Source organism: Aulonocara sp. 'chitande type north' Nkhata Bay, linkage group LG20 (genome assembly GCF_057382095.1).
Source record: "Aulonocara sp. 'chitande type north' Nkhata Bay isolate Kocher_YH1m ecotype deep benthic linkage group LG20, A_spYH_male_GT1.1, whole genome shotgun sequence".
Lineage (NCBI taxonomy): Eukaryota > Metazoa > Chordata > Actinopteri > Cichliformes > Cichlidae > Aulonocara > Aulonocara sp. 'chitande type north' Nkhata Bay.
Window position 1 is genome coordinate 26,046,144 of NC_141363.1, and position 23,031 is coordinate 26,069,174.

General features: G+C 39.0%; 1 protein-coding gene across 2 annotated transcripts; it reads left to right on the forward strand.

The window, feature by feature from the left end:
• The first annotated feature begins 744 nt into the window (after positions 1–744).
• ada (adenosine deaminase) lies at positions 745–22,758 on the forward strand. Of its 2 annotated transcripts, none has more exons than XM_086278805.1 (11): positions 745–940; positions 6,711–6,772; positions 8,388–8,510; positions 9,976–10,119; positions 10,207–10,322; positions 12,733–12,857; positions 16,752–16,823; positions 18,309–18,410; positions 19,452–19,519; positions 19,620–19,749; positions 20,780–22,758. In XM_086278805.1, the coding sequence occupies exons 1-11, from the start codon at positions 800–802 to the stop codon at positions 20,882–20,884; spliced, it is 1,188 nt and encodes a 395-aa protein (XP_086134931.1). In that variant the 5' UTR covers positions 745–799; the 3' UTR covers positions 20,885–22,758. The 2 variants fall into 2 exon arrangements, with proteins under 2 accessions (XP_086134931.1, XP_086134932.1); XM_086278806.1 differs by lacking the exon at positions 745–940 and adding an exon at positions 4,722–5,058.
• Positions 22,759–23,031: the final 273 nt, after the last annotated feature.

Genomic DNA, 23,031 nt, shown 5'->3' on the forward strand with positions numbered 1-23,031 from the left:
TAAATGCGATAACAGCAGCCTCAGAGATGCAGATTAGTGATAAACATTTCAAGAGAAACATGATGTCTTTATAGCTGCAGATGATGGAAACCAAAGCTGCGAATGTGCTTTTTACATTTTTTGTAAGTGGTATGAGAAACTGGGACCAGCTGGTTAAAAGTCTAACCATTTTATCTCTGTGATATGAAATCTGAAAATACAAAAATAATGCTTCCCACTGCCATATGGTGCCATTATTATTGTTTCCCAACTAAAACCTAAAGATAAACTACACCGGTTTCAGCCCTTAATCCAGGTCTGAGTTCAACACTTTTAATGCTGACAGAAAAAGAGTCTAACCTGTTGTTGGGATTAGGAGGTTGTGCACTTTCCACGGCCAGCTATTTGAAGCATTTGAAGTAGGCCAATGGTCTTTGAGGTAAACGGATTCTTTTAAAAGCTCCAAAGTGAAGTTTATTGCAACAAAATTAATATTTTTGTTTGTGATTATTGTTCTTTTCTGGGGTCGGTGATCAGAGATTTGAATAAATGCAAACGAAATCGCTGGTTTCATATTATTAGGCCAATTAGATGGCTACAAAGCTCCCATCACATGGGTGCAAAGCTGCTGCCACAGACAACAGAGCCATTAATCCTTCTGCTCGCTGTTGTTAAGGCTACGCATGTTTAATGCACACTAAAGCGCACAGCCTGTTGCTGATCTGCACACCATCACTTCTCACTTTGTAGTCCAGCAAAAAACAGCCTCTTGGCGCTGCTTTTTGCATTTGGGAGGGGAAAGAAGGCGTGTCCCTGAGTCATGCATATAATAGCAAGGCGAGCGGCGATAAGCTTCGGTTCTCCACTCGTCAGCTCTCTGTACACCAGCAGGCTCAGCCACAACGCTTTCTCTACGATGGCCGATCGCTCATCTGAACAAGTAGTATTCAGCAAGCCGAAGGTACGTTCACAGCTCAGCCGGCTCACTGTAGTGTGAGCTTTAATAATTCAAGCGGTTTCTTTTTCAATTTTCCATGGTTTTACGCCCGGTACGCCTGCTTTGACACTGTTTGGGAACCATATTGTGAGAACCCCCACGACAAAAAAGGACTCAAAAGAAAGGTTTAAAAATTAAACATAAAATAAAGTTTAACTTTAAAAAAAAAAAAACCCCAACTTCCTTCCTGCTGTCGTAATACCCGCACTCAAACACGGAAAAACTTTATTTTTCTTGCTTGGAGTTTGAAATTTGGCTACCCTCCTTTAAACGGACAAAACCTGTTGTATGAATGAAAGGAGCCGTGTGCAGCACCTTTCATTTCAATGCTTTTTTGCCGCAAAGCAAAGAAATTGGGGAAGGTCTCAAAACTTGATCGTGGCAGTTAAAAATTTATGAATTAATGTCCGCTCGTGGCATAAAAGGCTTAATGCGCCGGATTCTATCCTCGCTGAATAATAAACAAACGAAACACAACTTTTACATTATTTTCCTGATATAGCTTATCAATAATACTTTTAAAGGGATGATACTGACAACCGATGACCATAACAAAGTTTAACAGTCAAATAAACGTTTATTAGTCAGACAGTTTGACATGCAAATCAGGCACACAGGCAAGAAGTGTATATTGGTGCCCTTTGGAGCCTGAAACCTGTTACCTTCTTAGAAGCAGAGAAAAAGATGTGGGTTCTGTTGCCATGTAGTGTTGAGGTCACGTGATGTTGGCTTGTGAAAAATTTGTAAATGGAGATAACCTAACCTTAGGGTGCGGTGGCTGCTGGAAGAGATAATCTCATTACACACTAATATGCAGTTGAAGAGCTCATTGTGTGCAGCAACAACTGTCACCGGTTCACCAAACAGGTTTTACTGTATATGCTGAATGCATCACAGTGCTGTAGTTCAGGATTAGTGCGGTATGTGATCATTGGGTTGTGTTTGCTAAACTATGGTTGTGTTAAGCGAATTAACTCCACCTATGAGGCTACATGACTTGTTTTGTTGCTTAGTTGGATTACTCAAAAAGAGTTTAATTCGATGTTTGGCCCAACCTGGAAGTTCTGGATCTGGATTAAAGTTTCAGTAGTTGCACATCACATCTAAATGAGAGTGAAAAAAATAAATGGGAGAAATGTTGTCTTCATGTTCCTGGGTCCAAGAATTTAATCTATGCATAGTGTCATATTTGGCAACCTGACATATGTATTTCCAATAATTAACTCCAATCACATAAAGCTGAAATACAGCCAATGTCAACAAAGAATAAGCTATGAGTGTTGAACAGTACTGTTATGACAAATTTTCACATTACTTTTTCTGCAGACTGGTGCTTAAAATTTCAGGAAGTTTGGTCAGACTAGTTTCAGCGGGTTTCTTTGCTGTCTTAGGTCTGGTGTCTGCTAATGTAATAATTCATTTCTTAAAGAAATGGCTCATAACACATACATCATGACACTAAACATTTTGCATCTTTGCATGTCTTATTTTATCAGACCACCTGTTCTAAACCAAACATATTCAATGTACAATCCTGTAATGCAAAGTAGCAAATGATCACCACTGATTGATTATTTTTGTTGATCACACAATATTTGCTTCATCTATAAAATAGCAGAAATCTGTGAAAGCGTTTCAGTAAGACTGAATACTGTGCTCTCATTGAGCTTCTGTTATGTTTTAATGCTGCACAGCTGCATCACATTAAACGTGCTAAGGCAAATAGAAACATAAAGTTTTGTGCGATGACAGAAGTCAAATGTTGCTTCAAAATAGACCCAACTGGAATCCTGTCCAAACCTCTTTTTAACTTCCTATTTTAGGATTGCCTAATAATTACAGAGTAGATAAGTGGTCATTTTCTTAAAAAGCAGCTTCACAAACAGCTTGTTTGTGACACTGGTTTGTATAAGGCACACAATGTGCTAGAGGAACTGCTATTTTCCTGAAAGAAAGAAATCCCTGAACTTGAACTTGATTACCCAGCTGTCTCCTGTCTGCATCAGCCATGTGGATGCAATATTGCTGACACGCTCGGCTTTTGTGTGGTGTTGTAGGCAAGGGACATCAACAACCTCAAAGATGCACACGCATTTCTGTGGTGAACATTTGGATAGAAACATCTGCTCTTTGGTTACCATTGTCACACCAAAAAGGATGCAGCTACGGAGCTGTGTAGACAGTTCATGTAATAGAAGCAAATCTTGCTCCAACTAGCAATTTTCTACTAAGTTGTTGTGTTTCAATAGGATATTACTGGACTCTGAAAAAAGTCCTTTCAGTCTTTTCAAAAAGTGCAAGGTCATTGAAGATTTTTTGCAGGCGGAAACAGATCATAGTGAGAAATACTTAATTCATCTCATATTTGGGAATTTCTATGCAGTTATACAGTTAAGTGGTTGAAACTTTTTAAATTTTCAGTTTCTTCTTTGATGGGTGACACACCTGCTCTGAGGAGTCTGACACCATGATTGCAGCAGAAATACCTGCATATCTATCTAACAAAACTCTTATGTAAAAACTTTCAGCTTCATGCTAACTTTCAAAGTCATGCGTACTATACAAAAAAGAGGAAAATATGTATTAATAATAATAATGCATACTTTATTGATCCCCATGGGGAAATTACTTGTTTTTCCTCTGCATTTGACCCATTCACTCAGTGGGCAGCCACTAAGCAGGTGCTCAGGCAGCAGTGTGTAGGGACGGTACCTTGCTCAGGGGTACCTCAGAGTAGCCATTCAGTGGATTCGAACCCCCGACCTTCCGATCATGGGGCAACCACTCTACCTACCGAGCCATCCCTGCCCCGTTCATGTGTATATATAATACATGATGGCATTTGGTGGTTATATTGTTATTTATTATGTTTTGGCATGACAATATAAAACAGAAAAAAAACATAAAGCTGTACATGTAGAGCTGGAAGCTAATAATGTGAAACACTTTAAGCAACTTGTAAGTATTAATAGTTGCTAATTTTCTGTCTGAGTTAATTTATGAACTTTAATCTGGAGCCTTCAAAGTACCAGAGTTACTGAAAACTGAGTAGTGTTACTCATTTTTCTAAAGTGATCAATAGACAAAGACAGACTTTGTAATCTTTCCATAAAATTGGGATTTCATGGTTCTGTCACAAGTTTCACAGGCCAGCATGGCAGCACACTCAAATTCAGAACATTTGATGCAATGAAAATACTGTGCTGATGTTGTTTTTAACATTACTCACAGCTTAGGCTTGTTCTTAGACAGAAGTATGATAAGAAGGTTGTGTGGCTTAACCGACATAACTTCATTTAATAATGCATAAAGCCTCTTTCTGTCAAGCGCAGAGCTACAGATAGGATATTGCAGATCTGTATTTTAACAGCTCCAATTAAATCATTTCTATTCATTGTTATTATTGAAAGTTCTGATATGAAAAATTATTTAGAAAACCGCACAGAGCATGAGGGTGGGAATGGATGTTTGTGTCTGTGTGTGCCTGTATGTCTGTGTCTATATGTCAGGTTGGGTATCAGACGCCACCTCTCTGGGGACACCTCAGGCCCTCCAAGGTTTGGAGGCCTATCTCCACCCACCACCACTTCCCCTGCCGGTGGCGGACTCCCTCAGGTGTCGGTGTGTTGGTGGTTCTTTGTGTCTGGGGGTGGGCGTCCGGGTACACACCGGCTCACTCCTTGGCGGCCGCTTGTCGGGGCCTGGGGCCTGGGGCTCGCTCGGGCCCCTTTGGAGGTGGGGTGCCCCCGGCCTCTCGGCCTGGGGCTCGGTCACTCAGGCACAGCTGGGGGCCGGCGGAGCTCACGGGCGCGTCACTGCAACTCCCCCTGACTTCTGCTCCGCGGCTGCTGGGCGAGCCCTCATCTGGGACTCTCCTCAGCTCTTACTGGAACAGTGGCGCGGCTGCCCCTCTGTTGGTCTTCCTTGGTCTCTTGTGTTCTGGGGGCCTCTGGATGTCTGGAGTTTTGATCTCCTCCATACCCGCTTCACACCCTGGAGGACGGGGCTGTGGCCCCCCCACACTCCCTAGCAGATCATTACATGGAGAAACCTTTGGAATGCAAGCATGCTGATCCACACAGGTATGCACACATGGGTATTCACAGACGCGGACTAAAGCTTTCTTGGCTGCTGCCTCAAAGCACACTGTGCGCTGTCTATCTTGCGTGCTGCACAATATCGTTTATTATTTAGTAAATATTGATATCTATGACTAGCTAGTTTATTGTGATGGTGCTTTGTTTTCTCTATTATTATGTTGCTCTTTGTTGTTTGCTGTCTCCTCTGTTTGTTTGTTTTTTTGTTTGGTTTTTTTTTTTTTTTTTTTTTCTCCATACAGGTGACCCAGGAGTTCTTTTTTTTTTTTTCTCTCTCTTCCCCCCCCCTTCTCACCGTCTCTTCTCCCCTTTGGTTTTCTTTCTTTCTCTCCCCCTCTTTCTCTCATTCATTCCCCCTGTCCTATTTATTTAAAAAAAAAAAAAAAAAAAAAAATGACAAACGATGAACTGAAGCTCTGCCATCACGTAATGTCGCATACTGCTGTTTCTGATGTCATTTAAGAAAAAAAAAAAAAAAAAAAAAAGAAAACCGCACAGAGATTTGCCATATTTCCAAACCCATCCTTTAACAGGTGCCAGTGACATCAAGCCTTTGAATTCCCTTTTATGTTGGAAACATGGTTTCAACCATATGGGATGAAGCCAAGCTTTTCCAGGTGTAAAAGATGCAAACCCACAACATCTGGCATTTTCCAGGGAAACAGTAGGACATCAGAAATCCCGGCGCTCTTAAATTCAGCTGTCCAGGGTTTAATAAGTCTTTTCAGAGCCTGACACTTTTCTCTATAATATTTATTTAATGTGAAATATCAATTTCTAAAGAAGCAAAAAATGGTGAATAAACATTCCAGCTGTCAGAATTTGATGATTTTGGAGCATGAAAGTGAGTACATCAGCTTTTCCCACTGAGCCCTGCTTGCTTCAGAGCAATAAAAACATGAGCTTTTTTTTTTTTTTACATGTGCACTGCAGCATAAACCTTTGTAAACACTGATAGAGGCGCACATGAGAATACAGCCAATGTGAGATTAGTGCTAATAATCACAGTGTGCATGTGGTTACCATGTGTTCTGCCTTCACCCTACCTCATCTTCAGATAATGTCCTAAACTGTCCCAAGTTTCTCTAATTTTAAGCTTTGGCAAAAACAGTGTCCTGTGTCGGTTCCCACTGCTCAATCAGAAGCCGATTAAAGCATATTAACCAGTTGATTAATGCAATAAAAAGATTAAACTTCTATTGAAACAAGTTTCAATAACCTTGCCTAGTTCTTTGCTCATCATCACTTCTAACCAGAGGTTAGAATTAAATGTCTGTGGTAGGAAAATTTTCATTTGAACCTCGCTGTGACAACCAAGGTCTCAGCTGTTAAGGGAGGGGCAGAGATTTATCATTTGTCATCTGGTTGGAAAAATCAGCACTCACAGCGATGGAAGGAGAGCCAGAATACTTATTGTGACCCTTCGTTGGCACTGCTGGCCTTTTCACCACTTGTTGCTCTGTCATGCATACTGCATTCACGATGGGCTGCAGCCAAATCACAGAATTGCAACACACCCCTGCTCTTGCTTGCTGCTCCACTGACATCATATTTGTCTTCTATAAACTCCACCAGGTTTCTGCGTGGAAGTATTTTTGATAATCAGTTTATTTGGTAACAAACTTTCTCATTCACAGGTTGAGCTGCATGTGCACCTGGATGGAGCCATCAGGGTGCAGACCATTATGGATGTTGCCAAGTGAGTTAATATATTTAAATTGTATTCGTTTTTTATTATGGACGTTTAGATATTAACTGTCATGGCAGGTATTTTGGATGATACAGGCCAAAAGAAATTCTCCGGCTTTATTTTCAAAAGGCATTTGGCCCATTAGGAATTATGCTTTGGGAAATTGTAATATGGAGCGTGAACTAGGATGCCAGAATGTTTTTTACATAGTACCAAAATCACTGACTCTTGATATCGTTTTTATTGGTGAAAATAAACTCCTTTATTAGAAAGTAGTTTTAAATCACTGATATGGTCAAGGTAGACCATTGAGTAAAAATCTTAACATTATATTTTGTTGACAGGCCACAGACTGAAATTAGGATGGCTGTCGAGTCGCCTTCTAACATTACTGCACGGTGTAATGCAGGGGTGAGCAACTCCAGACCTCAAGGGCCGGTGTCCTGCAGGTTTTAGATCTCACCCTGGCTCAACACACCTGAATCACATGATTAGTTCATTACTAAGCCTCTGGAGAACTTCAAGACATGTTGAGGAGGTCATTTAGCCATTTGAATCAGCTGTGTTGGATCAAAGACACATCTAAAACCTGCAGGACACCAGCCCTTGAGGCCTGGAGTTGCCCACCTCTGGTATAATGTTAATTGCATTATATTAGCGTGAGCATTAGCCGTTGCAAACATGGAGCATAGTTGATTTCATCATGTCACTGCCTGCTGTCTCAAAAAAGAGGTAACTTGTATTTGAGGAAAACATATGCCTGTCTGTAACTTTCTTTCTTATCAGTGAGTCAGGGTGGAGTTATTGTCAGAGCTGCTCTCTAGTCGCCATCTTTCTAGTGTAGTTTTTGCAGTGGCTTGTGGGCATTTTTCTTCTTCAGCATGTAAGGGTATTACAAAAACATTGGCAGGTGTATGCTGTCCATGTCAATTCTGAACAATGTGAGCCTCGGTACATACGCTGCTGACACTGTCTGCGTTGTTCCTTAAAAATTGTAATATCAAAAGATTAGTTCTGGTGACATGCCTAGTGTAGATTCATTTATGAAAAAAATGCTACGGCAGCAGTTGTGTTATTTTCCAAGAGAATAAGTGCAGAGCAAAATTGGTAATTTCTTAGCTTTATTGTTAGAGGCCCATACTCACTGACATCAAACACACAAGGTAGCCGTGCCCTGAATCTTAACTACTTTGAAAATTTTAAATTCCAACCAGAAGAGCCAACTGCTGGCAGTTTGAAAGAGTGGAGGTTTAAGTCACTTATGCAGTGGCTTTACATTTTATTTCAGGAGGCTACAAGCTTCCTTTATGTACAAGCTATATTTTTTATGACATTTGTCTACCATTTGTTCCTAGTCAGGTAGTTCTCATCTCATTTGATTTGGCAAAATAGCAATATACTCCATCTCAGAAGGCTTGGGTGATGAATATCAGTCACCAAAACAGTCAAATGTTTTTATTCAGATTTTTAGTGGTTTATGTCACACAAATTACTGCTGTTCCAAATTTCTTTTAAACAAAGTACACAACTCACTTAAAAAAACATTTATAAAGGGTAAAATTAAATGCTTACATTTCAATGCAGTTTTTACATTTTTCTATTTCCTTTTTTTGCCCTATGTTAGGAGGCGTGGTAAAACTCTGCCTGTGAATACTGTGGAGGAGATGAAGAAGAGGATCATTGTGGAAAAGCCTGGCACCCTCACTAGTTTCTTGGAAAAGTTCAACGAGTATATGCACGTAATTGCGTAAGTGCCACATTTCAGTTGCATACTTAGCTAAGGTGTTTCCCTCTTGATCAGCTGACCCTGGGTGCAAAGAACGAGTTACTAATAGCCTAGTTAAGCAGTTTGTTATCACACTGACATGACAGATTTCCCTATTATGTAGCTACTACAGTCATAGTGCATCCAAAGTCTTTGAAATCAGGATGTGTGGTATAGCTGTGACTGATGATACTGACCTGGCAGGATTATGCAATATAATTGTGCACCATGACAGGGGGTTGATTTTAAATGTCAGACATACAGAAGAGGAACACATTATTACAGAGCTCAAGTTCCACTTCAGCAGCCAAATTAAAACTAGAGTGAAGTTGTTCTCGGTTCCTTTCCAGTGTCACTCTGTCTTATATTTAGTTCCCGCAGTAACTGGCCTCAAACATTTAAAAAGACCGAGTACAGGCCTTCAAATGTTCAATGGCCATAAAAGAATTCAACAATGACGGTCTGTATAATGTCTGGAATGCTTCATGCAGTTGTGCTGAATGGACTCTTCTGAATCAAGGCGCTTAAAGCCAGGACAGCTTCAACAACACAGGGAACCTGCTAGGCTGAGTTGAGCTTAGGCCGAATTGTTGTATGAGCTTGGCAGTGATGAGGCTGTGTGTGTGTTCTGAGGGGGTTACTGTGAGGACACTGCAGAACATGCATTCAAGGCTGGTCAATGAGCTTTCGCTTTCATTGTAAATGCTGGAAGCAGCGTTGTTTGCAGTCACATGATGTGCAAGTGAAAACGTGCTGCTGGAAAAGAGGGAAAGCTCTAATTCTCTCAGTATTCGCCCAGAATGAAAGTATTGTATTGTCATGCAGAAAATTATGAAACTATTTCATCTGAAAAGAAAGTGTTTTACAAATTCCCCTAACAAACGAGACTCCCTGGATTGATCCCAGGAGGAGAAACAAATTCCTTTGACATTGTGTCAGAAAGGGCATTCAACATTTTGGGGTCCTTAAAGTCCTTGTACTTATGCTTCTCCAATGTGCACTGGATCTCATACAGTGTGTCAACACCAAGTATTAAACATAATTTCAATAAGGTGAGATCACTTGGAAGAATTTGTACATAATTTAACATGTCAGTGTAAATGATAAAAACATTTTGCTTATTTCACCTGGTTTTAAATTGTAGAAGAAAGCCGAGAGGATCATTATGCACAACATGGAATAGTTGTCAGTGTCAGCGAATTTAATCTAATACAGATTATAAGTCAATCAGCAAAAAAATACGTCCCGTATCATAGATCATATCAATAACACTTGAGCTAACTCCTAGAAATGCTTATACTGCGCATTGTGAAAAACAGTAATGTATAGATAGCTGGTTAGGAGTGGCCAGTGCTTTTGCTTTTTTTTTTTTTTAATCATTGAGATAAGCTTATCAGAGCTAATGGGCATTTTAATTTGTTCTGTGTTTTTCTGTTTCAATTCTCAGTGGAGACCGAGAGGCCATTAAAAGGATAGCCCGTGAGTTTGTTGAAGACAAAGCCAAAGAAGGAGTGATTTATGTTGAAGTTAGATACAGCCCACATCTTCTAGCTAACAGTGGAGTGAAGCCAATTCCATGGAACCAGGAAGAGTAGGTATTTGGTTTGCACAGCTCAAATAAAGGATCAAATAAACTTCTGATTCATTTACTGGAACGTTTCTTGTTGTCTTTGCTCAGGGGCGACCTGAGCCCAGATGAGGTGGTGAGACTGGTTAACGAGGGCCTCAGCGAGGGGGAGAGAGAGTTCAAAATCAAAGCCAGGTCCATTCTATGCTGCATGCGCCACATGCCAAGTAATGAACTGTTCATGCTCCTGTCTGCTCACACAACCTTGTGAGATAAGGTTTCTTGCTGTACTGTGTTCTGCCTTAGCCACTGCCTCAGTTATTGTTTTTAGAAAATAAAAATAAAATGAACACAAGCGCCACAGAAAAACACAACATGCTAACTTAATTTATACTATATAGATATAGATAGATATAGATATGCAAACCTTTCGTATTTCTTTCAAATGAATATGCTACAAATTGTTGGTCTCCAATGAGCACTGTATGAATGTCTGATGGACTGTTTTAAAAGCATTTTGAGCTCATAAAATGAAATTGCTAACGTGACTGTGTTAGTTCAGCTGATGGTTAGCACTGCACTCACATCCAGAGGTTTCTGAGGACAAACCATCTAGGTGGATGGAGCCTTTCTGTGAGGAGTTTGCATGTGGCAAATCCACTATCGTTCAGAGCCTGAATGATAGTGGATTTGCCACTATTTGGTTATTTAAAAATCGAATATATGAGCCAATATTTTCTCCTCTCAGATACACAATATATTGACAGATTTCCCTAAAATTTGTGTAGATGTTTACGAGGTTTTACAAAGATCTTAGAAAAATGACAGTGCAGTGTAAATATATTTTTAAAAGACCTGGATTACTTATTTATTCTGCTTGGCTCTGCCTGGTTAGCTGATAAGTTTGTGGTGTACTAAATGTGCAATATAAATGTGCTACACACAAGGAAGCTACAGAATTCCCTTCTGGCAGACAAACTAAGGGTGGTTCCCATGTCTGCTTTGCTTTATTATTTTATTTATTGGCTGTCATTAATAGTAATACTAATACATCAACAAGTAGCTAATATCAGCTGATATATTGGCCTCACTGGGTGATTCAGGTGCTTAACTTTTCCCACAGTCAGGTTATTTGGTCATTCTAAATTAGCTGTATGTGTAGATGGTAGTCCATCCCTCTGTGTCAGCATCATCTACCTCACCCTTGGCCCAGTGTCAGCAGACATACTCTCTATCCTGTGACCCATTTATACGTCCCAGAATCATGTTACAAACGGCGTGTGATTTAGTGTGGTGATGTTATGGGAATTACTGTCTGAAAAAGACCAGGGGTACTCAAAACATCACAGTTTTTGTGGTGTAGTATTTAGGTATAACTGGAGACCCACAGTTTGTAAACTATTCATTTTTCTACATCTGTCACAAGCTGTGATAAACCAGTAACATGTGCAGGGTGTTCTGTCACTCCTTGACAGCTGAGATAGGCTCCAGTCACCTACTATTACTGAATTTGATAAACCGTTAAGAAAATGGAGGAACTGATGATCATAGATAAACGTTCCCTAATTAGCACTTAAAAGGATATCTGAGGGTAATGAGAAAGCCTCAGGTTTTGGTATTTTCTCTCAGTGGTTATTGATTAAATAGCTCCAAAGTAATTAGGATTAATCCTCAGAAGGATTTGATCACTGAACATTTGTTGAGGTTTTTGGCCATCAAAGAAAATAACAATATTACTTGTATTTAGAGGCAAGAAAACATCAAGGATTCTATTAAAAAAAAAAAAAAAAAAAAAAAAAAAAAGCATTAGAGATCCACAGCTTTCACAGGAGAGGGCTAACGAGTGCTGCTAGTATCTGCACAAGTACACACTTCAAACTGCTGTATCAGTAATTCTAACTGAGGTAACATGAGCAGTTACCGTTAGCAGCAGCAGCACTGATCGTAGAGATGTGTCCTTTGCTCTACTCCGTTCCTGCAGCTGTTTCCGGTATAACCGCCAAGTGAAACTCATATCTGCCATCGTGCATTTTCTAGTACAACTCTCACAAAAACAGGCTGAAGCTGTTTACATTTTATTTTCATTTGTGACTTTGTGAACGGGACATCTGAATTTGTTATGGTTTAGACAGCAAATACAGATGCATTACCAGCTGTTGCATGCAGGTAGAGTAGTTTATGCTTAAACACGTTACAGTGCGTACTTACGTAACTTTGGATTTATGTAAAAGTAGAATAGATATGAGTGAAGTAATAACAGACAGGATGTGACGCACCAAGTTGAGGAAACACTTTATTGCTTTCGTGCTGAACATTAGATAAGAAACAGTGTTTTTGCAATAATAATAAAACCAGGAGATCAGCATGGAGCAACCACGTTTGTATGTTCAAAGGTTACAAAGGTCACATGTTGCTGGCACTGGTTTCACATTGACTTTACAGACTGTTTCATTAAGAACAAAACCTCTGTTATTATCAGCCAGGTGAATACAGTTATGAATGTTCATTAAAGTTGTCTTGAACTTGTCATAAAAGAAGATTAATCATGTCGTCACATTTATGTATCATTTAGCATGTGTGCTATCAGTTAGCAGGACCAAGCTGTTTGGTAACACATGTATGTTTTAAATTCTCCAGGCTGGTCAAAGGATGTTGTGGAGCTGTGTAAGAAATATAAGGATGAGGGAGTGGTTGCCATTGATTTGGCAGGTGATGAGTCTCTCAACTGTGAAGCCAATCCTGAACACAAGGAGGCCTATGAGGTGAGCTTGTTGAAACACCAGTATGATGAACATCATCCATCAGAAGGAACTTTAAATTGTCTTTGTTTCACAACAATGCCATATAATCCAGCCTCACCCCCTTCAGCTGTAACAATAAAGTATTATGTCATTTTTGAGGTCATAAAAATACCTTTACAGTTGTAAAATCTAAAAAGAAATGCCTAACTACAATACCTTTAAAAAAAACACCTTTACAGTCGTAGAGTCTGTCATACTCCGAGTGGCTACGGCCAGATAAATATAGCTGCTTTTTTTTGCATCATTAACTTTCAGGCATCCTTAGAGTATTGGAAGCTTTATTTTACAGCTGCATGGAGAGAGACGTTTGTGGGATCGTAATTTTCCACAGTCAAAATTCATAACCGTTGGATGCATTACCATGAAATCCTTTGGGAACCTTAAAATAAATGGTCCCTAAAGGATAAATTCTATTGACCTGCATTTTAATGCAACACTGTCAGTGAATGATGTTCATTCCTTACATGGTAAGATGTCTTACATACAGATTTAGGAGAAAATGCTTCTCAGATGCTATTTTGGTCATGCCCCGACTTTTCCTCTAGCACCACCGGATGTAAACATTTTTGCACATTTTAAATGTTTTTAGTACTTTTTAAGAAATTGGTTTGGTGCAAATGTATTTCTAAGTCAGACTGGAATAAAGACTTTATCATCTCACAGAAATATATGGTAAAAACTTCAGCTGGTACAATATTTTTGTTTTACAACAATTTACCTAATAAGATGCCTGACAGCCTTGATCGTAGTTCCTAGTTAGCAAGCTCGAGCATGCACAGACACTTAACTAAGCGGGTGATCGTGGTTATGTTTACACTTTGCATTAATGTTTTAGCAATATCACTGTGGGCGTGTAATCATTGTGGATTTAATTGGTGTATAACTTCTATGGAATGGGGGCTTTATGACATCGTTAGTCTATTTGCTGGTCTGCTGAAATATCCTGACAGCTGTAGGACAGATTGACATATAATCTGTTTTTCTTTGGTAATGCCCTGAGTTTGCCTTCTTCTTCTGGTTATAGGTAAAATGTCTCAAACTATTGGCCCTGGTTGCAATATATGATAAAGACGCTCTCCTTAGAATTGATCACTATGATTTTCTCTGCCCTTTTAACTATCACCAATTTTAGTTGCATATTTAGAGGAGCACACAGTAAAATGTAATTTAGATTGTGTATTTTATCATAATCCTAGTTTTCTTTTGACGCTGCAGCTAAGTACAGCCGCAGAGTAAATGTTCTCAGTGAGAAAGTTGTATTTATTTACTGGCATAGACCACTATATAGAGAATTTATGTACTGATGCATATCTCTATCCAGCAAATATGGGAGAAAAATCTAATTTCCCCAAACCAATTTCCTCTTATGCAGTGAAGCTTGTCAGAAAAATCCAATTTCTTTTTCTGCCAGCCAGTATTGATTAATTCTGGGAACACCACAGTAAGTAATCAGTTTTCCCTGTCAGACCTTAATGAAGGAAGTAGATTAATCACTTAATGCACTGAAGTGCTGGATATTTTACATCAGTTAATTACATCAATTTTACATTAATTACATTCTGAAAGACAGGAGGGGTTATGATTACCAGCATGGGTAGGTATCATATCATAATTTGTATTTCATACTTTTTTAGTATGAAAACAAAAGAGTAGCAATAATAATAGAGCTAAATACTCCTAAAGAGATCTGACTGTGGTCGTTTGTTTTGGTATTCTGTTGTTACTGTCAGTGATGCACAGGAGAGAAACTGTAGCAAAAATCTGGCAAATAGAATACAAAAATTGGAAAGGCAGGAAAAACAAACTTGGTGGTGATTAGAAATCAGAATCAGAATCTCTTTATTGGCATTGCACACTAAGAAATGAAGTGCAGTACCCTTTAAGGTATAAACGTTATATACAAAATAAATAAAACAAAATATAAATAGGGAAGGCTAAACAAAAAGACAGACATTCAGAAAATGTGCACAGCAGTGCCTTCATATCCTGTGTCATCTGATGACAGCAGTTCAAACACATTATGATGAGTTACGTCAAATATTTTGAGCTTTTCTGAGAAGTTCCTCCAGAGAGTGGGAACTTCACAGCAGCAACCTTTAAACAACCTTTAAATGAGAAGTAGGTAGGAACAATTAAACACACGTGAAACAAATGAGGGCATTCGATTGCAGAGGCAGAAAAAAAGAAGAAAATCATAAAAACTTCAAAGTAAGAATCTAAAAACACAAATGACTAGCAAAGACTAAGGCATGAAAACACAAAAGTCTGGGGGGAAATAACACTAGAAATTATTAATAACTAATGGGTACCTCAAAAAGAATCACAATTTCAAACCCTTGAAGTCTTTTTGAGTCATGTGCAGTTAAACATTACAGTAAATAATGAGTTTAGCCTAAAACTTGTCCTCACTGGATACTTGAATCATTTACTAAGCTACTGTTTTAATATTAATACCCCCCCCCAAACACAACGTGTTGATGTAGTAATAGTATAAGAAAACACTACATGAACTTTCATCTGTGAGCATGAAAAAAATTCCTTTCAGTCACTGCCTCGGCTTGTGCGTCAATGAAAGTAATTCATAAGCTAGTTGTAAACCATGTTGTGCAATTCCAGTGCAGCATCTGCAGATGTTGCATGGATTTTGTTGGCTGGCTCATTATGCATTAAGCATCAACAGAAAGTACAATACCATCTGAATGACTGAAGCATTTCTGTAATGTTATTCAGTGTAAGGTAAACAGCCTGCATGCGTATATGTGCGTATAGATAGGTAAATAACACAGTTGCAGCTGAAAGTTGCATGCACTCGTCTTGGATATGAATGTTTGGGCTTGCAGTGATTTCTGTGAGCTGTTCTTTTTCTTTGGAGTCATTGCACAACATCCAGAAAAAAAAACCTGACTAACTTCTTGAGGCCAAGGCCTCTCAAATTTCTGTTAATGCTCGTGATCAAATACAGCTGGGCTTGTTTTACCACACTCATTGGACTGACAAACACATACAAATGCATCTAGTACAACTAATAATACCCAAATTTTGTTAAAAGTACCTAAGAATGCTCATGTTGACCAAACGCTTCTAACAAACTTCTGGCATAATAATCTAAGGGGTTTTGTTTGTATTTTCCAACCCTGTATACAGAATTTTTATTTCAGACAACCCCAAATAACTAAAACTTTGTGTCTCAAACTCTGAGTGAAGATACGTGGTGTACAATCGTTAAGCACTAGAATAATTCACAGAAAACCTTTCAGTGCAACTGTATGTGCATTAAGTAAATCTACAGTTTACATTGTATTCATTGCATACATTTTATTTGTTACATTTTTGTCATTCTTTGTTTTTCCTTTAGAGAGACATTGTTTTTCTAACATCTCTTTATGACGAGCAGTATTTATCACTATCTGCTGTGAAATGTATATACAAGCCCCCACACTGTACGTTAATTATTAACGAGTACCAGAGCTGACAGAACAAAGTCCTCCCTAATATTGAAGGTTATCTTCATATGTGATCATTAGATGCATGCAGTATGAGCTGATTAAGCAGGACACACTCGGTGTGCCAGAGGTTGTAGATGCTAAAATGAAACCAGATGTTCAAACCAGAGTAATGCCATCTCTATATTTAGTTTACTTCGATGACAAATTAAACATTCATTTTTATTTCAATGTGTACCCACTGGGGGAACGTTTATTAAAGTTTTCACTTCTGCCAGAATAAGTGTGTACAAGAACCTGTCTACATTATAAACGGCACTCAAGTCAGTGGTACACATTACAGATGTGGAAACCAAATGTTTGGCTGAGCTCTTTGATTGCTGCTGCGTTTCATGATTGATTTTGTTCCCAGGAAGCAGTACGCTGTGGGATCCACAGGACAGTTCATGCTGGCGAGGTGGGGCCGGCCTCTGTGGTGAAGGAGGTGAGCTGTTCAACAGTAACTTGAGACATTTGTGAACAGGCTGGTGCAGCCTACTGATTGTTTAACCGTCCGTAAAAGCACGTTTAAACAAAACAGTCAAGCCACATGTTAACAACAGAATTAAGGGCAGAGGTCCAAAGAAAACAAGAAGAGCATAGCTCTATGTCCGCTGTAGCCCAGCTGAAGGTTAGTGTGAAAACAAATTGGGAGTGCCTTTAAATTGCTCCATACGTACTGTGTGCATTTTAAGGAAGTAAGCAGCTCAACTATGAGACATTTCTGAGTGAGGTGGTGGAGTCATGTTAGTGCTTATATATCCTAAAATACCTGTAAACTAAACGATCAAGCCACACAGTGACAACAAAAAGGGCGGGCATGTCAATAAAATAAGTGTTTTATATTTAGTGTTGCCCATTTGAAGCCTGGTAAAAGAATACATTTAACACTGAGTAAATACTATATATGGGTAAAGGACGACACAACAACGGACATGTGAAGGTCCAATAACATAACAAACATGTGAGGCACACCCACGGCCAACCCTGAGAGGGCCCCTTTCCTCCAGCAGAGAGCAGACAAATTTTAGCACAACTTCTTCGATAGCTGGTTCATTATCATTGGAGTATAACTGAAATAAATTATGCAACACTAACTGTAGACTGTTGGGCGACTGCGGCTCATGTGGTAGAATAGGTTGTCTGTCAATCAGAAAGTCAGGGGATCAGTTTTCTTGGATCACTGTGATACTGAGCCTTATGTTGTCCCTGACACATCCATCGTGTGAGTGTGTGTGAATGATAGATAAAAGCATTGAGGTATAGATAAAAGCACTGCATGAATTTGTGCGAATGAGAGATGTAGCAGAAAGTGCTCAAAATGAGTAGAAGTACCAGTCGAAATAAAGTGTCACAGCTGCTGTCACTAATCATGCAGTAACTCGTTATTACTCGTTATAAGTTATTGTACAAAACCCTGCCCCTCTATTTAGATCTGTGCACATTCTTACTGCGTAGACAAGATATTTAAATAGAGCAAACTTTCCTCAAATGCTCACTTTGGGTCACACATCTGCCACTCACCCTACACTGAAGCTACAGAAGTGTTCTCAGTTTCGTTTGATGTTGTCTAAACATCTACCTGGTAACACGGACTGCATCCTTCGCAGCTGTTGCTGACTGGCAGCGGCATGGTTCATTCAAACTCCTGTGGGGCCTACAACGGTATACTTAAGAACCCAATATAGGTCTACATACTGTGCTTATTTTTTAATGTCCATCCAAACTTCTGTAGTGCATAACCACTTTATGTCTGACTAAAATAAAACGGCTGCTCTCTAAAGAACCCATCCTTTAAACTGACAGTTCAGCTATGGCATAACATCTGAATGTGCCTCCAGAAATAGCTTGAAGGCACTGCTGACATGTGCAATTTTCTACACTTTATAACCTTTCACCTCTATGTTATGAATTTCTGTTTCAAATTTAGGCTGTGGAAGTGCTGAAAGCTGAACGTGTTGGACACGGTTACCGCACTCTGGAGGACGACGACCTGTACAAAAAACTGCTGGCTCAAAACATGCACTTTGAGGTAAAGAACTGTGTGAAATTCTCAGCATTTTCATTATAAATATGAATCATACGCAAAGTTATCTAATCTATTAAATGTACTTTGCTCTTTGATCATATTGCTCATTACAGACAGGAAATGAGATTGTTCTACTAGATAATTACATTGATAAGTGGACTGGAGGGCTACTAAGTATCTACTTAGCGACAGTGATACACTGACCCCTAGTGGAGAATTTGATGTTTGCCTCTTTGTCAATTCCTTGCATCCTTTCCTGCAAGTGGAAGAGACACTTTATAAAATCAGACATTCTCATAGAGCTCTGTTTATTGTTTTGCTGTAGCCTCCAGCTGTATTTTCTGGTCTCAGATGTCAGCTGTTGATGATGGTTTATATATTTAGGCATACTGCCTTTAGATAAATTCACAACATGGCAGAATGTGACAAGGACACAATATTTGTGTCCTTTTCATGCAGTTGATCATCTTAAATAAATGAAACAACATATGAACACAAAGAAACCTTATCTTTAGAGTGCTTCAGCTACATATATACCAGCTCTATGTCATGGCTCTTTTATACGTCATGGGTAAGAAGATTTCTGCAAAGTATATAGCTGCGGATCCTCAATTTTAGCTCTTGCAAGAAGTTCCTCTCTCCTCCGTCCTTCAGATGTAGTTTAGGAATGAAGACATCCTTTGAGATGGGACACTCAGATTGATTTCACAAGTAGGAAGTTTTGAGGAGTTAAGGAGGTACAGAATAAAAAGAAAAGACCTTGGAGTAGTCTCTGATGCCTTAGTGCGGCACTTAAGGGATCTATGGCATCATTAATTCCAAGTGTGCTTTTCCTGCCACAAGTCAAAATGTCTACTGTGAAAAAGGTGTTTTAGAAACACCTCATCTTGTGTTTACATCCTTTTGTTGTAAGGAGAATCAGGGAAGCATTGAGGCGACCTTTGTCGTGATTTGGCGCTATATAAATAAAATTGAATTGAATTAGAAAAAAAAAGACCGGAATATTTTGGCCTCTCAGTTTTGCCTTTGCTGTTCTGATTGCAGACGTGTCCTATTTCGAGTAAGCTAACAGGTGCCTGCAACGCAGACTTCACCACACACCCCGTCATCACGTCAGTTTCTGTTTTTTTTATAAAAAAATTTCAATTATTTTATTTAAATATTAACTAACTTTGGGCATCTATTCATTTTCGTACTATTTCTTTCGTGCAGGTTCATGAAAGACAAAGCTAACTACTCTCTGAACACAGATGACCCTCTGATCTTTAACTCCAACCTGCATCACGACTACCAGACAGCACACCAACACATGGGATTCACCGAGGAGGAATTCAAACGACTGGTGAGATCAAATGCATGAATAATCATAGCAGTAGTTCACAGGAAGAATTCATTTGAATATGGTTTGAAAAGAAGGCAGGGGGTGTAATTGCAAGGTATATTGCATCGTTAATTGAAGCAGGGACCAAACCTTCCATGGAGAAATAATCCACTGTTCACCGAAGAGCCTCAGACGCACCAATTGAGCTTCACATCCAAGTTCCACCAGGTTTGGAATAATTTTCCAAGAGCTTATTAAAAGGATGGTGACACTGACATTTTAATTGGCTTTTTTCCAAGAGCGAACTTAGATCAATGCTCATTTAATCTTTATAGCAGATTGTGAAGCTACATCCAGGAAACAGCTAGCATAGCTCTATAGAGGTAACGAATATGAGCTATAAAGCTCAGTAATTGCAACATTGTGGTTAAATAAAGACTAACATAATGTAAAAAGGGCACATTTTGATTTTACTGGAGGATTAATTGCCAGACTATTTCCTGACCGGGAACAGTGACAGAAGAGAATGCCTGTCATCACTGGGAGTATGACAGGTGTCTTTTCATGCCATATTGCACCAGGATTCACAGAAACTCTGGTCCAAAGTCACCAATTGTGGAGTTACATTTAGTTTTTTATTTTATATATGATAAGCAAGCATAAGTATTCAAAAGCACAACAGTGCCATTAAGCAGTAAGCTGCAGCATTCTGCATCGTTTCTGCCTTCATCAATCTCATCTCATCAATCTTTGCTGATTCAGGACATTTATTGCAAAACTAGCAAATGCAAATTGTGTTTTAAAGATTAATGCTTCAGTAGCTCCATATATTTCTCTGTGCATTTATCATATAACATCTGTATATGAATTTGAAGATGCACAAGACACTGTTTTTCTCCTGTACCTCTATATTCACTGCACATACATGAGTATGAAACTTCTAGCTGACTGCTTACTGTTGATGAGAGTGTGACTAAGTTCCCAGATTCCTGAACCATTCCCTAAAAGTTAATTCCCCAGCTCAATGTGAAATCTGTCTTGTGTCTTACAGAACATTTGCTCTGCACAGTCAAGCTTTCTACCTGCCAAGGAAAAGGAAGAGCTGCTTAAAACACTCAATGAGGCCTATGAGATGATCCAGAGCACTGCCTTTTAACCCTGACCAGTAATTCTGAGGAGAAACCTAAAGCAGGGACAAATCACTCTGAGACCTTAATCTTCCATGTGATGCAGTGGAACATGTTTTTAGTCATTTGTAACCCAACAAACAACATACACAGAATATTACATCAGATATGCTGTTTACCAATGGGAAGCATCCTTCATCTTACATACCTGTATATCATCTGTTTGTGTATTTAGCAACATTGCATCTGATTACAAGGTGCAAGCACAAAAACCACAAAAATCAGAAACTATACATAATTTAAATTTGGCTGTGCTTTTTTTTTTTTTTTTTTTTTCCCTTCTTGCACATCTCTAGATCGCTTCCAGCACCACTGCTATTTTTATATTGTTCCATAGAAGGCCCATTGTGTACGCTTGTGACTTTCACCACAGACCTCCAACAGAGAGAAAACATCAGCTGTGATGGCACACGTGGCATTAAAGGCACAGAAGATTTTTTTTTTTTAACACAAAAAACACAAAATCTTCACTCAAAACCAGCCCTGGTTACCAGAATTGGCTCCCTGTGGCTTCATCTGCCTCGTAAAATGAAAATCTAATTGAAGGTGTCTGGGCTAACTCTAAAATGACAGGGAGAGGAGCTCATTCATGGTGGAGCTACTCTTTTGCATTGAACAGATCTCACTGAGGTGGTTCAGGCAGATTCAGGAAACACCAGATTGTCTCTCAGTTGGCTTAGGAAAACACTGGAAGCTGTAGGAGGAGCATATACTGCAGTGGTAGGAAGACAAGGGGACAGAATAAGATGTCTATGAAGGAATCTAAAAACAGCAGCTGTGCTGGAAGTGGTAAAGAGATGCAGAAGAAGATAACCTTGAAAGGAAGAATACCCAAATGTACACTTGGGTTTTTTGGATTTTTATGGGCCGGATCCCAGATTTCTTTTTAATCATACTTAGTATTTGCATAGCTTTAATGTGTTAGTTATGGGTGCTTGTTTTGGACATAGTCAGGGTCCCCTGCTGTGTCCAAAAATATAGAATGAAACATATTGTGTTATATCAGAACTTTGGATATACAGGGTGAATCAAAAAGAATCATCCGATTTCAATGTGCTTTAATTCTGCAGCCGTTTACTCCAGACACGTTCGCAAAAGTGTGGGAGGAGTTTGACTCTCGTACGGACATACGCCGCGTGGCCCGAGTACGACACATTGATCACTTGTGAACGTTTTGTATGTAAAATTTTATATTCAGCCATATATTTTAAACTTTACTGCAAGCGTCTATGTCCATTGTTTAAACGAAAATAGCCTTTTGAAATCGGATGATTTTTTTAATACATCCTGTATTTATCATCTTGTGTTTACATCCTTTTGTTGTAAGGAGAATCAGGGAAGCATTGAATGCACAATTACACTTCTAAGTAACAGGTTTAACACATAACCAGACTGGAAAAGGAAAAATAGGGGAGGTTATTTGTAGTTCACACCTTAAACGTTCATGTTTGAAGAAAACAATGACATGAAGGATAACTGAAAGCAGTGGAGGCTAAGAACTGCAAAATATAGTTCACTTTCAATATCCACTGTTCAGTTGCAGGTGAAGTATCGTAATCCAGTGTTAGAGACATGTGCTTTTTCCCTTGTATGTGCAAAACTTCAGGGCGTGTCAGGCGAACACAGCTCAATACCAAAAGTTTAGCCTTACATGTGTACACTAGGTGGCACACTACTGTTACCTAGATAGACAACATCTGACTATGGTTTTGCATTTGATAACTACTCTCTTTACTCTTGTTTGATGTATGTATTTATTAAAATATTTTAAAAAAGCACATCCATTTATAACCACATTTATGGAATTTATAAGAAAACAAAATAAAAGCTACTATAAAATGTTCCTGCTTGCCATCATTTATTTTCTGTGACAGTTTAAATCAACAGTAACTTTAAATATCTTTCAAAGGAAGCCCGATCATTAATATGAAGTAAACTCTGTGATCTAATCATTTATCAAAAGCCTCGTAACCCCCAAATATTGTAACTAAAGATTTCTTTATTGTATGAAGAGATAAATGGGAGTAAGGGGCCAAGCTATGTGGAAATGTAAACATTAGCTTCCTGTGGCCACTAAAACACACAAAAGCAGCGTTCAGTTTTATTTATGGTTCTG